The sequence below is a fragment of the Urocampus carinirostris genome, chromosome 9, assembly GCF_059441175.1.
Source record: "Urocampus carinirostris isolate Australia breed hairy pipefish chromosome 9, RoL_Ucar_1.0, whole genome shotgun sequence".
NCBI lineage: Eukaryota > Metazoa > Chordata > Actinopteri > Syngnathiformes > Syngnathidae > Urocampus > Urocampus carinirostris.
Genome location: NC_142357.1, coordinates 39,354,052 through 39,369,135, shown reverse-complemented (window position 1 = coordinate 39,369,135; position 15,084 = coordinate 39,354,052). Strand labels below are relative to the sequence as shown.

Below are 15,084 nucleotides of genomic sequence, written 5' to 3'. Positions count from 1 at the left end.
GAAATGAACACGTTCTTCGAACATTGAGGTTGACACCGTCACACTAAACCGCAAGAGGGCGCTCTAGGCCTGTGTTGATCATTTTTTTGTTCATGTACAGTGGAACCTCGGTTTTCGAACGCCTCTCAGTCCGACCAAAAATTTCGAGAAATTCTTGCTTCGCTGTTTAGTCAAAAAAATCGGAGTTCGAACGCCGGTAATGCGTACGCTAGGGTGCAATGCTGAGCGGCGTACGGGTGTTTTAGCCCCTTATTATGCCTCCGAAGAAAGTCAGTGCATGCAGCAAAGTTGCTACAGGTGAAAAAATAAAAGTAGTGTGTACAACTATTGCATTTAAGAAAGAAATAATAGCAAAATATGAAGGAGGTGTGCGAGTGTCTTGCTAGGTAATACCCCACTGTCCACCTGCGCCTTCTGCTGACCACCACAAGGGTAAGAAATCCTATTCATAATTATTTTCTTCATCCTTTTATTTTTTTATTTTTACACGTTCGTGTTAGCTTAATCTTTCAGACGGAAGATTACGATAACGCGAACGTAGGATTCGCCTGGGTTAGCTTTATGTTTACGTTAAACATTCAAGGTAAACATTCAGGGTGTTGGAACGGATTAAAACGATTTACATTATTTTTAATGGGAAAAATGATTTCGGTGATCGAACAAAACGGTTTTCGAACAGGGTTCTGGAAGGGATTATGGTCGAGATCCGAGGTTCCACTGTATAAGGAAACACATGTACAATATAACATGTTAAACTACATAAATAAACATGTTTGAAAAAATAGAACGATTTTTTTGTATTTTGTAAGGGAAAACAGTTTGTAAGGGCATGGAGCACACTAAATTTTGGGGAGCCATAGATCTCTGTTGGGACCCATAGATTTTTGAGCATGCGAGTCCCCGGGACCCATCACTTTTCAGAGGGAAAATGAACACTCTAGGTGCAACTTATGTTTGTGTCTTCCTTCTTAATGAGGCATTTTTTGGCTGCTGTCATTTACAGTCTAGGAATTAGGGGATACAATCATCACAAGGCATCAACACTTTGCGTCTCCTCGCCCCCTTTATCGATTGGTGAGGAAACAAACGAGCACGTCGGACACTTTTGACGGCCAATATCGATTATCTCCTATCTTCGGTGTTTTTCTTCCCGTTTTGACAACTACACTATGGATTACTTCTATCCTATGGACATGGGTTTTAGCGCACAAAAATGCATTTATTCAAGGAATCAACTCCTTGCCCTGAAGAATTCTCGTGCCGGCGTGATGAAGGGGCCTATCGTGGAAGAAGAGCCGGAGCTAGCGAAGCGGCTAGCGGCGTTATAGGTCTTCGGTACCATCCGTAATCATGGTAAATGCGAACTCACGACCAAATAAGATCGAGTGCTGGTGGAAAACATCGAAGCGCACAGGGAGCGCAGTTGCTGTGTTTTGCGGAAACGTGGCTCACGTTTAGCATTCCGGACGCTAATGTGTAGCCACCCGGAGCTATCCGGCTTCAACGCCGCTATACAGAGACACGAAAGCCGAGGGGAATCGGAGAGGAGGCGGACTTGCTAACACGAGGTGGTGTATCCCTGGACACAAAGAAAAGATTTCCATCTGCCGCAGGGATGTCGAACTTTTGGACTAGCGTGACGTCATCCGCTCCGCTACAAGCACCCGTAGGGCATCATGTTAATCTGTTAATAAACAACGGGGTAGACTGCTGGAAGTGTGAATTTCCCTACGGGGTTGAATAAAGTATCTATCTATCTATCTATCTATTACAACATCGTATCGGATCAGTGTTATTGACTTTGGGGGCGGCAGTAGCTCAGGAGGTAGAGCGCTCGTCTTGGGATCGAAGGATCCCAGTTCGAATCCCGGCTCGTCCGTGTTACACGTCGAAGTGTCCTTGGGTAAGACACTGAACCCCTAATACTCCCAATAAGCAGGTTAGCGTCTTACATGGCTGCAATACAAGGCCGCTATTGGGAAATGTGGAGCACATTGTAAAGCGCTTTGGGAAGTCATTGACTTGAAAAGCGCTATAGAAATGCAAATCATTTCATTTCATTTGACGGGATTTTGCTCTCCTTCCCTGCACACTTACCTGACTGGCCTTTGCCCCCTCTCCCCCTCTCTCTTTTCATAAAACCTGAATGCGGTCCAAGTGTGTGTTCTTGTTTTGCGTGCCAAAGTTCCAGGAGACCAATTATGCTACGATGCCGGGCACCCAAAGGACCAACGAGGCGTCGTCAACAGGAGAACGGCGGTGGCCGCGCCCACGGGGAAGCCCCCGGGGAATCCCCCCCCCCGAGCCTCAGCCTCCCTCATTTTGCAAAGAGCAAAACAAACCCCGGCGTCCTGCGGGCCACCTCAGCTAATGACGCGTCCCCTCGGGTCGCTAGCCCGCTAATGACTATCGTGCGCGGGCGGGCGCGCGGGCACGCGTGCGCGGTACTTGGCACCCGTTTCGCTGTGAAGGTCACGTACGGCAGTTTTCCATGCAAAAGACAACAAAAAAGCCCGGTCGCAGCTGCTGATGCCGGCCGACACTCGGAAAGGTGAGGGGGGGCGTCGAGGGGGGGGGACGTCTCGGCCCACCTTCAGCCGGCACAGAGGTCAAGGTCGACCGGACTACAACATCGCCTTGCCGTAGAAAGGCGTCCAAAGAAGAATTTGAACTTTTGAAAACCCAATAGTTTTTATTTCAAATAAAACAATTCTCTGTAGCCTAGATGGTAGGGCGCCCGCTCCGAGACTGGGAGGTCGCCGGTTCAAGCCCCTGCCGAGTCATACCCAAGACTTAAACATTGGTACTCATTGCCTCCCTGCTTGGCGTTCAGCATTAGGGGTTGTAATTGGGGGGTTTAGTCACCTAATGACTCGCAACACCTCAGTTGGGTTGAGCGAGGGGGCTGGGAATCCCCTCCTCTGAATCAATATCCCAAAAAGAGTCAGAAATGACTCTAGCCACCTCCCATTAGGGGGATATGGCTGTGGTATATATATATAATGAATTGCAGCCTGGTCATCCTGGAAGGGGGACTACTCATGCGCCTTCTCAAGGTTTCTTCATTTTCCTCATGTTGAGGTTTTAGAGTTTTTCCTTTCCCTCATGTAGGTTTTAGATGAGGGGATGCTGTCATAATAGTCTGTAGTCTGTACAGCCCTTTGAGACTCTTTGTGATTAAGGGCCAAACAAATAAACAAGACTTGACTTAAATATTTTTGTCGTTTACTGGAAACATATTAGACAAATAGCTAGTAAAATTGTTTTAAGTGTCTGCTTGTATTTTCAGTGTTTTTTGTCCCGTTTGACAACTACACTTTGGATGACTTTCTATCCTATGGTTATGGGTTTTAATTCACAAAAATGCGTTTATTCGAGGAATCAACTCCTTGCCCTGAAGAATTCTCGTGCTGACGTGATCAGGGGGCCCTATCGTGGAGCTGGCTAAGTGGCTAGCGGCGTTATAAGCCTTCGGTACTGTCCGTAATCATGGTAAATGTGAACTCTCTACCAAATAAGACCGGTGGCTCACGTCTAGCATCCCGGACGCTAACGTGGAGCTACCCAGAGCTACCCGGCTTCAGCGCTGTTAGACAGAGACACGAAAGCCTGCAAGAAGCGGAGAGGAGGTTGACTCGCTAACACGAGGTGGTGCATCCCTGGGCACAAAGATTTCCATATTCTGCAGGGACATCGAACTTTTGGCCTAGCGTGTGACGTCATCCACTCCGCTGTTGCTAAACTACAACACAGCACCCCGAGGGCATCCTGTCAATCTGTTCATAAACAACAAAGGAGACTGCTGGCAGTGAATTTCCCTACGGGGATGAATAAAGTATCTATCTATCTAAAATGAAAAATATCTACTGGAGAAGACATTTAATTACAATTATGCTCATATTTCTGCAGTAAGATAGAAAAATAGTTTTACTGCAGAGATGTTAAAACAAAGTCCAAAACGAAACTCTAAAAGGAAATCGCCGTATAATGAATCCTTTCAAAAGTAATCGTTTATTTTATACGTATACAGCGTTTTTAAGTGCATTGAGGAGTTTCCCAATATCTAGGATCAAAAGTTTGGTACAAAATGCCGTAGCGAGGACAAAAAAGTTCCATCACATGACTCCGATTTGAGTGGACCCGCACCGACCGGTCTACCCGTGATTCCCAGAGCCAAGAAGAAATCCGCGGGTTCGTGAGCATTCTCCGTTCGGGCCCTGGTCATCCCGGGAGTGGGCTTAGCCCCTTCTCAAGGTTTTTTTTCAGTTCTTCCTTGCCCCCGTGTAAGTTTGGGAACATAGTCGGCGCAGCCCTTTGAGACCGCCCAAACAAATAAACGGGACTTGACTCGACGGGAGTCCTTTGGACACTTTTGCCGTTGCCAAGGCGACGGTTGTCCCCAAAAGAGAACATACCAAGCCCGCAACTCCATTTGATCATTTATTTTTTTGTATATATTTTCCGCACTATAAGGCGCACCTAAAAGCCTTTATTTTTTTTCAAAAGCTGACCATGCGCCTTATAATACAGTGCGCCTTATATATGGATCAATATTAAGTCGCAAAGTCTTGCAACTAACTTGCAGCCGCCGACTAGATTTTCCCCCGAACGCCAAGTAGTCCGCGGTGTATGCTGGGATTTATTTACCGGCGTTTCATTGGCTGACCAATGTGTCAATCATCATTTGAACGGATCACTATTGGCTAAAGTTATTCGGAGGTCAAGGGGCGGATCCTTTTTATCATTTAGAGGCTGGCATTGGCTAAAGCGGCAAAACAAAGCCTGCAATTGGCCGAAAAAGATGAATGTGTATAGCACGTGGCTGACGGCATACAGAAAGCATTTTTTTACTATTCTGTATTTGTAAATATTTTATTCTCCTGGATTTACTACCCTCACGGATATAAGAGGACATTGGCTGCACATTATTATGAACACAACGACTTCAGTGAGCTACTCCGGGTTTTATATTGTCCCTGTATCTTGTTTCAGACTGAACTCGATGTTTCTGTGATAAGCGGTGCAGATAATGGATGGAATGGATTGTCTATTTTTAAATTAAACTCAATTCCAAGGGTTTATTGTCATATGCACAGTAAAGTTGCGAGCGAAAAAGAAAATAGATACTAAGGAATGGTTATCATTTCTTGAATCCCAAGACTTTATCTTTCCGAATGATGTTTGGAACGATGCATTTGAGTGACATCGTACGGACACCGCATCCGCACGTGTTCTCGACACGTATTTGCGTCTTTGCAAGCTTTGGGAATGTTAAGGGGGTAAGAAGTTGGACTGAACCATCTGACTGTTTTGTCCACGTTCCCATTGTAGCGCCTTATAATCCGGTGCGTCTTATGTATGTCAAAAATAGCACCAAAAACTATTTTTTCGGGGTGCGCCCTATAACCCGGTGCGCCTTATAGTGCGGAAAATACGGTACATTCATATTTTGTGTTTTTTCCGCGTTTCTCTTTTAGCTTTTTAATAGATGACAAATATTTTTGTATGTCATCGTTTAATTGTTATTGCACTGAAAAGTATAACATTTAGTGGTGTCGGGGATTTTGTGTCGCTTGACTTTATAATTGCCGAGTACAAAAAAAAGTTCAAAGTTCACTATAGGGTCAAGAAAACGAGTGATTTTGTGCTTTTCAAATGACGAATTGATTTTGTGATTACCGGTCGTATCGATTTTTAGCGAGTCGGGGCGAAAGGGCATCACGCCCGAGCGCTAAACGAGCGTTCGAGAAAGACGGCAAAGGTGTGGATCGGAAAGGACGGGGGAGGAGGTCCGGGGTTCCCACCTGCACATGATCTCGTGGGTGAGCAGAACGCGGCACATTTCGGGGTTCTTGTCTTGGCCCTCGTACAAGACGGCCTGCGGGACAGCGGGGCCGACGTTAGCCAGAGCGGGCGTGATACAGGGAGAGAAAGAGGCGGCGTGGGAGAGAGAAAGAGAGAAGGATGGGAGAAAAGGAGAGGGCCAAAAAGAGTGTAAATAGAAAGAGAGAGAAAGTGATAGAGAGGTGAGAAAACAGATAAAAACGAGAGAGAGAGAACAAAAAAGAGAGAGAGAGAGAAAAAAGAGAGTAATAAAAAGAGAGAGAGAGAGAGAGAGAGTAATAAAAAGAGAGAGAGGGAGAGAGAGAGAGAAAAAAAAGAGAGTAAGAAAAAAAAGAGATAGAGAGAGAATAAAAAAAGAGATAGTAAGAAAAAAATAGAGAGAAAGAGAGATAGAGAAAAAAAGAGAGTATGAAAAGAGAGAGAGATAGAGAAAAAAAGAGAGTATGAAAAGAGAGAGAGATAGAGACAGAGAGAGAGAAAAAGAGAGAGTAAGAAAAAAAAGAGAGAAAAACAGAGAGTAAGAAAAAAAAGAGAGACAGAGAAAAAAAAGAGTAAGAAAAAAAGAGAAAAAGAGAGAGAGAAAGAGAGAGAGAAAAAAGAGTAAGAAAAAAAAGAGAGAAAAACTAAGAGTGTAAGAAAAAAAAAGAGAGAGAGAGAGACAGAGAGAGAGAAAAGAGAGAGTAAGAAAAAAAAGAGAGAGAGAGAGACAGAGAGAGAGAAGAGAGAGAGTAAGAAACAAAAGAGAGAGAAAGAGAGAGAGGGAAAAAAGAAAGAGAGAGAGAAAGAGAGGGAGAGAAAGAGAAAAAGAGAGAGAGAGAAAAAAAAGAGCCCTGATCATAGGCGACGTCACCCGACCTGCTTGGTCATGGAGTCGATGAGGCGCACGTAGAGGTCCTGCTCTGTCCTCATGCCTGACATGAAACACGAAAAAAACATATGTATTACAAGCAAAATCTCAACACGCCTGACCGGCACGGAGGAAAGAGCCCAATCACACCCCCACCCCTGTGCGTGGCGACGAGCCAATGCCGGAGAAAGAAAATCAACACGTCCACCCTTTAATATGTTTATGCACTTTTTTACATTATAGAACAGTCTGTCAGTTTTCCTATCCGTCCAAAATTTTAATCTTTCCATAGAGAGAATGAAATGAAAGAAAATCGTTGGTTCGTCCATTCTGAAAATACTGAATGTGAGCTGTCACCTGGCAACTTCCTCTTTTGGTGCTCATGCGAGAAAATAAATCAAGTAAAAGACGCTCACTCTCATCCCCCCACTTACTCACCGTTACTGTAAAGCAGCTGCAAGCGGTAATGGATGCCGTTGTTGGTCTTCTCGCCGTCGTACTCCTGCGCGACAAAAGCGAGGGGCTCTGAGACGTGCGGAAAAAAGGAGGAAAGGCGCCAGCGAACGCACCTTGTCCTTCTCCACAAAGTCCAGGTAGGACGTCCTCTCGATCTCCACCGGTTGCCCCTGACGGTCGTAAAGCGCCAAAACAAAGTGGAAGAAGTTGGATTTCCTCAGGTTGGACGGAGGCTGCTTCTCGAAGTGGGCCCGGGACAGGCCCACGCCGCTGCGCAAAACAAACGCACCTCAAACTCAGATCGACGGTCGTCCCCCGCCGTATCGCTGCTAAATGGCAGATTCCAACGGTGCGTTGGGATTGATTCAAGTTTTTGGGGTTAGGGTTGTTTTTGGGGACATTTTTCGCTCTGTATTCAGGTCTGTCTTTGGGTAGTCGGTTTTCGGACTTGTCCCTGATGTCCAGGACATTGAAAAAACTAGCTACGTTTTTCCTTTACTTGCCATTTCTAGCGCGTATCAAATTCACTCAACCGAAACTTTGGAGAAAGCTAGCTTTATTGCATTTTTTATTCGTTTTTGCTTCATTTTTGGGTTGGTTTTCGGGTCGTTTTCTGTTTTTGGCCCGTTTCAGAGGGTCATTTTTTGGTTTGTTTTCGAAATCTTGTCCTCAGTGTTTCTAACGTTCAAAATACGAACTACATTTTTCTTGACTTGCTAATTTTTCTCACGTATTTATCTGATTCATCAAGAGTAAAAAAAGAAAATTCAGCTAGCTTGCATTTTTTGGTCGTTCTATGGTTCTTTGTCATCAATTCGGTAGCGCCTTTTGTCACGAGAAAAATCTAGCCAGCGCACAAAAATGAGGGCTCAAAATTATTAATTAAGAAGCGACTTAAGTCAAAGTTACAGTGCATGAAGGTAAAAATACACGGGTTCCCCTGACGTTGTGTCCTAAATGCGGTATTTTGAAGTCGAGTCGAAGGAGAACAAGGCTGAGTAAAGTTAGTAGAGTTTGTCGGGGAACCGGCTTCTTCGGCTCGGCTCACTAAAAGGAACATGCTCTTTCGGGTCCTAAACAGCTCTTCCGGTTGTTTTTGCTTCTTTAATCCCAACATGACCAAATATTATGTAAAATGATGCACAAAATGTCTTAAAGGAAGGGGGGAAATACGACAAAAAAGAAAAAAATACCAAAATGAAAAAGTAGTGAAAAGCTGAGAAAAAAAGAAACAAAAGAAAGAGAGAAAAAAGAAGGAAAAATTGTAGAAAAAAGCCAGAAAAAAAGAAAAGAAAGAAACGTAGGAAAAAAGTAAATAGAGAACAAAAAGAAAAAAGTAACAAAACGGAAAAAATAAACACAATGAGATTTTTTTAAACGAATTTAAAAAAAAGTAGAAAAAAACACGGAAAAAAGAAGAAAAAGTTTGTGTTGCATTCAAATAATTTCCAATGATATCAAGTGAATCTTGTTGCCAACATTGTACTTCCATTAAAAAATGTGATTAAGTACAGTTCTGTATCTTACAACCGACTCAATAAGCCCCCAAAAATGTTAATATTATGCCACAAAATATATCTGGAAATAAAAAGAAATGGATATCTTGTGAAAGAATTGTAAGAACAAAAGACGTTTGTAGGCCGTCCAACCTTTGCAATAGTACATGAGTCAATTCATTCAAAAGAGAAAAATCATTTTGCATTGCCGGAAACTCAGCAAAATATAAGTTTTGGGCATGTTTGATAATGACTTAGTTGCCACACTTGGGATTGCTGTTGCTCACTGTTGTTTCAAGCGTTGCTCACCGACTTTGTGTGAACGCTCAGACCCCTGGAAAATTACAGGGAACATTGGTCATCACCCGTCGGTCGATTAATGATGAAAGAATCCGCTACGACACCAATCGACCAATCGGTGAGAAGCTCGGCCGGTATGACCCGCCCCCTCAATTAGATAACATTTTGTTGTGACACAACTAAATTAAAGTGAAATAAAAAAATGTATAAATGAAGAATGAAATAACAGCAAACTACACAACAAAATAAAGACTATTTGGGGGCAGTGGCTCAGGAGGTAGAGCGCTCGTCTTGGGATCAAGAGATCGCAGTTCGAATACCGGCTCCCCCGTGTTACATGACGAAGTGTCCTTGGGTAAGACACTGAACCCCTAATACCCTCAATAAGAAAGTTAGCGCCTTACATGGCTGCAAGGCCGCTATTGGGAAATGACTTGACTTGAAAAGCGCTATATAAATGCAGATCACTTCATTTCATTTCCCAAAAGTTTTTGGTACGATACTTGTATCCTTTGTTTTCCAGCCACATTTTGGGTTTTCCAAAAATGTTGATGTGATAACAAAAAAAATAGCATCTGAAGCCAACAAGACGATCGTGTCCGGAATCAAACGCCAAAAATGATTCTTCAAATTTGACGGTACAGAAACAAATTCGAGTGAAGTCCGCTCAATAACCGTTCAAGGACCTAAAAAGGAAAGTACAGTTCACTGTTTGCAGAAAAGCAGAAAACTGGACTCATTTGAATGAAATGAAGTGCTTCCAAGCAGAGTGCATTTACCGTATTTTCCGCACTATAAGGCGCACCTAAAAGCCTTTATTTTTTTCAAAAGCTGACCGTGCGCCTTATAATACAGTGCGCCTTATTTATGGATCAATATTAAATCGCAAAGTTTTCCAACTAACTTGCAGCCGCCGACTCGATTTTCCCCCGAACGCCAAGTAGTCCGCGGTGTATGCTGGGATTTATTTACCGGCGTTTCATTGGCTAACCAATGTGTCAATCATCATTTGAATGAATCACTATTGGCTAAAGTTATTCGGAGGTCAAGGGGAGGATCCTTTTTATCATTTACAGGCTGGCATTGGCTTAAACGGCAAAACAAAGCCTGCAATTTGCCGAAAAAGATGAATGTGTATAGCACGAGGTTGACGGCATAGAGAAAGCATTTTTTTCTATTCTGTATTTGTAAATATTTTATTCTCCTGGATTTACTACCCTCACGGATATAAGAGGACATTGGCTGCACATTATTATGAACAAAACGACTTCGGTGAGCTACTCCGGGTTTTATATTGTCCCTGTATCTTGTTTCAGACTGAACGCGATGTTTCTGTGATAAGCGGTTTGTCTGTATGTACTATGTCCAGGGTTGGGTAGGGTTACTTTAACTGGATTACTTTCAATTACTTTTGGATGACTCCAATACCAAATATGCTAATAAAAGACAAAAGAAACTAAATATGAATCAAACGATGACTCACAACACGTTGTAAGCTTTCTCTCCTGGCTTTGATCTCCGGCAAAACTAACACCAAATGCAACAGAAACAAAATGAAAATAAATCCAAACAGCTTTCAAAAATCATTTTTGCTGTTCCATGTATTCCGTTAATCCCCAAGCCTGCACAAAAATGTATTCATATTTAGTGTCTTTTGTCTTTTATTAGCATATTTGGTATTGGAGTCATCCAAAAGTCATTGAAAGTAATCCAGTTAAAGTAACCCTACCCAACCCTGAATACGTCTATGAAAATACTACTCCAAATATAGAAATGCAATAATACTACAAAACTACTAATATAATAAGACAGAAATACTCATTCCGAAATACTGAAAAAAATACTACAGAAAATCTTACAGAGACACTAAGAAAATACTACTGCAGAAATACAGGGAAAACGACCAAAATACATCTACAAAAATACTACAGTAACGTGTAGCTTCCATTTTCAGTTGCAGGAAGTTGTTCCCATTATAATTTACCACTGGGAAACGCTACCTTCATATGATGGCCCATCAGAAATGTCCGTCATTGATAAGTAATCCTTGAAATAATACACGTATTAATAATACAATTTTGTAGTGTCCTGTTTAAGTGTAGCGCACACCTGTGTCCCATAGGGGGCGATGACGCTTCATGGGACAGCAGAAAAAATACGACAACAACGCGAAGCCACCGGAGAGCAAGGTCGTTATCATGTTAGCGCAGACTCATTGCGCAACACGGCAACAATTTTGAGCATTTACAAGCACTCCAAATGGCAGCACACGCCACATTCAATTTCAAGCCCTTTCCAGGGTTTCAAGCACCCGTAGGAACCCTCGAAGTAAAAGGAAATGAAGTGAAAATATCTTTAACACGTAGCATCGAAAAGGCGTCGCGATTGTTTTGGAATAAAGTGCCACGACACCCGTTTCACGTTTCTTTCCAAATGGCGCACGCTACTTTTATTTTGAAGGGTTGCTGTCGATGAAGAGGAAGAATTATCTACCAAGAATTAGCGTATTTGGTGAGCTAGATATCAACTATTATCATTTAGAGCAGTGTTTTTCAACCAGTGTGCCGGGGCACACGAGTGTGCCGTTGGAATTCGCCCAATTTTATCCAGTGTTCTCGTTTGCCCGCGTCCCTGCGTCCTAGACGCATTATTTTTGCTGGGGACGCATCGTGTCCAATCAACGTGCAACTTTTTTGACTCGAAATTGTCATTATCATTTTTTAACAAAGATTTACCGCACTCCAAACTTTCCGTCAGGCAGATCCGCCATTGTTGTTTTGGTCTCGCGGCTCGAGTTTTCGTCCGCACGCCGATCTCCAGTTCGAGTTGCGTAGTGAAAGTCCGTCTCTTTTTAGAGAACCGGCTTCTTCGGCTCATCTCATTAAAGAGCCGGCTCTCAAACGCAAAAAAAAAACGCAAATTGTCAATAAAGGGTACCGTCCGGTATACACCGACTATCACGAAACATATCAATCAAGTCAAACGAGTTCGCCGCGGAAGTCTCTATCTCGGTATCGGGTTTTTTTTCCGTTGCAAACGAAGCGAGCGGTTTGATGTAGTGAAAGGAAGTCCGTCTCTTTTTAGAGAACCGGCTTTTTCGGCTCAACTCATTAAAGAGAGCCGGTTATCAAACGGCTCACTTGCTTTGATGCATTATATTACGAATGATGATGTTGTATAAAGAAGTTTAAAAGGAGAAAATGAAAAAAGACAGCTTTGTGGTGATCCCTTTTAATCAGTATATTACCAACGATAATTGAATGCAGAAAATGAATTCATAATTTGAATAAGAAAATGTATTATTCTACTTCATTTTATTTGCATGTATTTTTTCCTTCTACAGTGAACGTCCAAGCGACTTCATTTTTGAACTTTTTTTATAATAAACCTCATTCATGTCGAGCAACTCAGGATCTCACAACAAAATGTTCATTAACAATATATATGATATAAGGAAACACATGTACAATATAACATGTTTAACTACATAAATAAACATCTTTAAAAAAAAAAGTTTTGTGTATTTTGTAAGGGAAAAATACGACGGGCATGGAACACACTAAAATTTGGGGGACCCACAGAACCCTGTTGGGACCCATAGATTTTTGAGCATGCGAGTCCCCGGGACCCATCACTTTTCAGAGCTAAAATGAACACTGTTTATCTTTCCCCCAAAAATATATTTAGTTTTTTTCCTATCTTCAGACATGGACCTGTAATACTCATCCATATCAGTAGGTGGCAGTAGATTTTTATATATTAAATGATCTGCTTGAGGTAGCACAGTACATTTAATAACTTAAGATTGAACTGTAAAAAATAAAAACATAAATCAAAAAGGAATGATGTGCTTTATTTAGGTATTATTTTCTTCTTTTTATATACTAATTATGTGATTATGAGGTAGTACAGTGAAATATTTGACATCACTTTATTTTCAAACATTTTCGACGGACGGTGTGCCTCGGAACTTTTTTATCAATAAAAGTGTACTTTGCTTCAAAAAGGCTTGAAAAACACGGATTTAGAGGATAAAAAATGAGAAAAAATCAGAAGAACTCCTGGAGAAAGATGTATTAGAAAACCAAGATCAAGAAGAATATGAGGAGAGCTCCTCGATCGTGGAGAACCATCCGATGACCGAAACGGCGACGGATTTCCCAACGGAGGAATCCGAAAAGAATTTTAACGGAATCTTCGGCGCGTTGGCCCTTTTAAATTGAAACGGATCGGAAAGGTTTCCGTTAAAACGCCATCAGAATCCAAGGACTGTCTATTATTATTATTCTATGGATACTTTTTGGAATTATGAAGAGTATGAAAGAAATAGTAGTAGGATTCCCCCTCAAAAGGAATTTTGCAGATGGATTTCTTAAAGCCCATTTTTCTCCCCCCCCCCCCATTACAGCCAGTGTGTGTCGATTTTTAAATATAAAGGGGATATTCGATGTGTTTCCAATAAACAGCACTGGTTTTCTTCGCCGCATCCCAATCATCCATAGAACGCCGAGGCCACTCTCGCAAACGACTTTGGATTTCCTCCCCCGTCGAAAATGTTCCCTGTAATTTTCCACGGGTCTTGAGCGTTCACACAAAGTCGGTGAGCGACGCTTGAAACAACAGTGAGCAACCATAATCCCAAGTGTGGCAAGATAATTCATGATCAAACATGTCCAAAACTTGACATCAAGTTACATTTTGCTGAGTTTCCGGCAATGCAAAATTATTTTTCTCTTTCGGATGAATTGACTCATGTACGTTGTTTTTACAATTCTTTCACAAGATATCCATTTCTTTTTATTTCCTGATATATTTTGTCGCATAATATTAACATTTTTGGGGGCTTATTGAGTCGGTTGTAAGATTCAGAACTGTACTTAATCACATTTTTTAGTGGAAGTGCAATGTTGGCAACAAAATTCACTTGATATCATTGGAAATTATTTGAATGCAACATTTTCTTCTTTTTTCCGTGTTTTTTTTCTACTTTTTTTTTAAATTCCTTTAAAAAAATCTCATTGTGTTTATTTTTTCCGAGCTGTTACTTTTTTCCTACATTTTTTTTTCTTTTTTACTGGCTTTTCTCTAAATATTTCCTTCTTTTTTTCTCTTCCTTCTGTTTCTTTTTTTCTCAGCTTTTCACTACTTTTTCATTTTGGTATTTTTTTTCTTTTTTGTTCTATTCCCCCCTTCCTTTAAGTCATTTTGTGCATAATTTTACATAATATTTGGTCATGTTGGGATTAAAGAAGAAAAACAACCTGAAGAGCCGTTTAGGACGCGAAAGAGCCGGTCCCTTTTAGTGAGCCGAGCCGAAGAAGCCGGTTCTCGACAAACTCTACCAACTTTACTCAACTTCGTTCGACTTCGACTCGACTTCAAAATACCGCATTTAGGACACAACGTCAGAGGGACCCGTGTATTTTTACCTTCATGCACTGTAACTTTGATTTAAGTCGCTTCTTAATTAATAATTTTGAGCCCTCGTTTTTGTGCGCTGGCTCGATTTTCTTGTGCGCTGAGAATGTGCAGCTTAGAGGGAACGCTGCCCGTCGGGATTTTTCCCCGATTCGGGAAGAGAAAAAAATCCCCCAGGGAGTCTTTTGCCCGGCGACTCTTTGGCGATTTTGCGAACGTGAGCGAGAAGATCCGGGATGCACCAAGCTGGATAAATAGCCCCCGATTCGGGAAACGGCACTGGTGTCCTGATGCGCTTTTTTCCATTCGGTCACAAAAAATGCACTTTGGATTTCCGAGCGCGTCTTCGTCCATCGTTTTGACTTCCAAATCTTTACAATGCGTTCCGGCCGCATTGTCTCATCCGGTTGCCTACAAGTAGTGTTCCTGTAGTTTTATTTGTGTCCTATTTTTATCTGATTTTTTTGCGTTTATAAACTTCAAGAAATTGAGAAGATAAAAAGAATCAGAATAAAATAAAGTTAAAGTAGAATACAATAACATAAAACAAAACGTCATAGAAGAAATCAACGAGCTCAATGAAATAGTCTGCATTTCTATAGCGCTTTTCAAGTCAATGAAGACCTCCCAGAGTGCTTTACAATGCGCTTTACACTTCCCCATTCACACACACACTCACACACCAGTAGGGAGTCATGCAAGGCGCCTACTTGCTTATCGGGG

The 15,084-nt window shown here is 41.9% G+C and overlaps 1 protein-coding gene across 4 annotated transcripts in view; it reads right to left on the bottom strand.

Moving 5' to 3' along the window:
- The window catches only part of LOC148360256 (transcription factor COE3-like), a 66,723-nt gene that overhangs the window by 46,257 nt on the left and 5,382 nt on the right, over positions 1-15,084 (bottom strand). For all 4 annotated transcript variants that reach the window (XM_088343793.1, XM_088343796.1, XM_088343795.1 and 1 more), the window contains 4 exons: positions 7,261-7,417; positions 7,130-7,193; positions 6,700-6,755; positions 5,805-5,878 (listed from right to left, as the gene is read on the bottom strand). In XM_088343793.1, the coding sequence (XP_088199919.1) occupies positions 5,805-5,878; positions 6,700-6,755; positions 7,130-7,193; positions 7,261-7,417 (351 nt within the window). The remainder of the gene's footprint in view (positions 1-5,804; positions 5,879-6,699; positions 6,756-7,129; positions 7,194-7,260; positions 7,418-15,084) is intronic.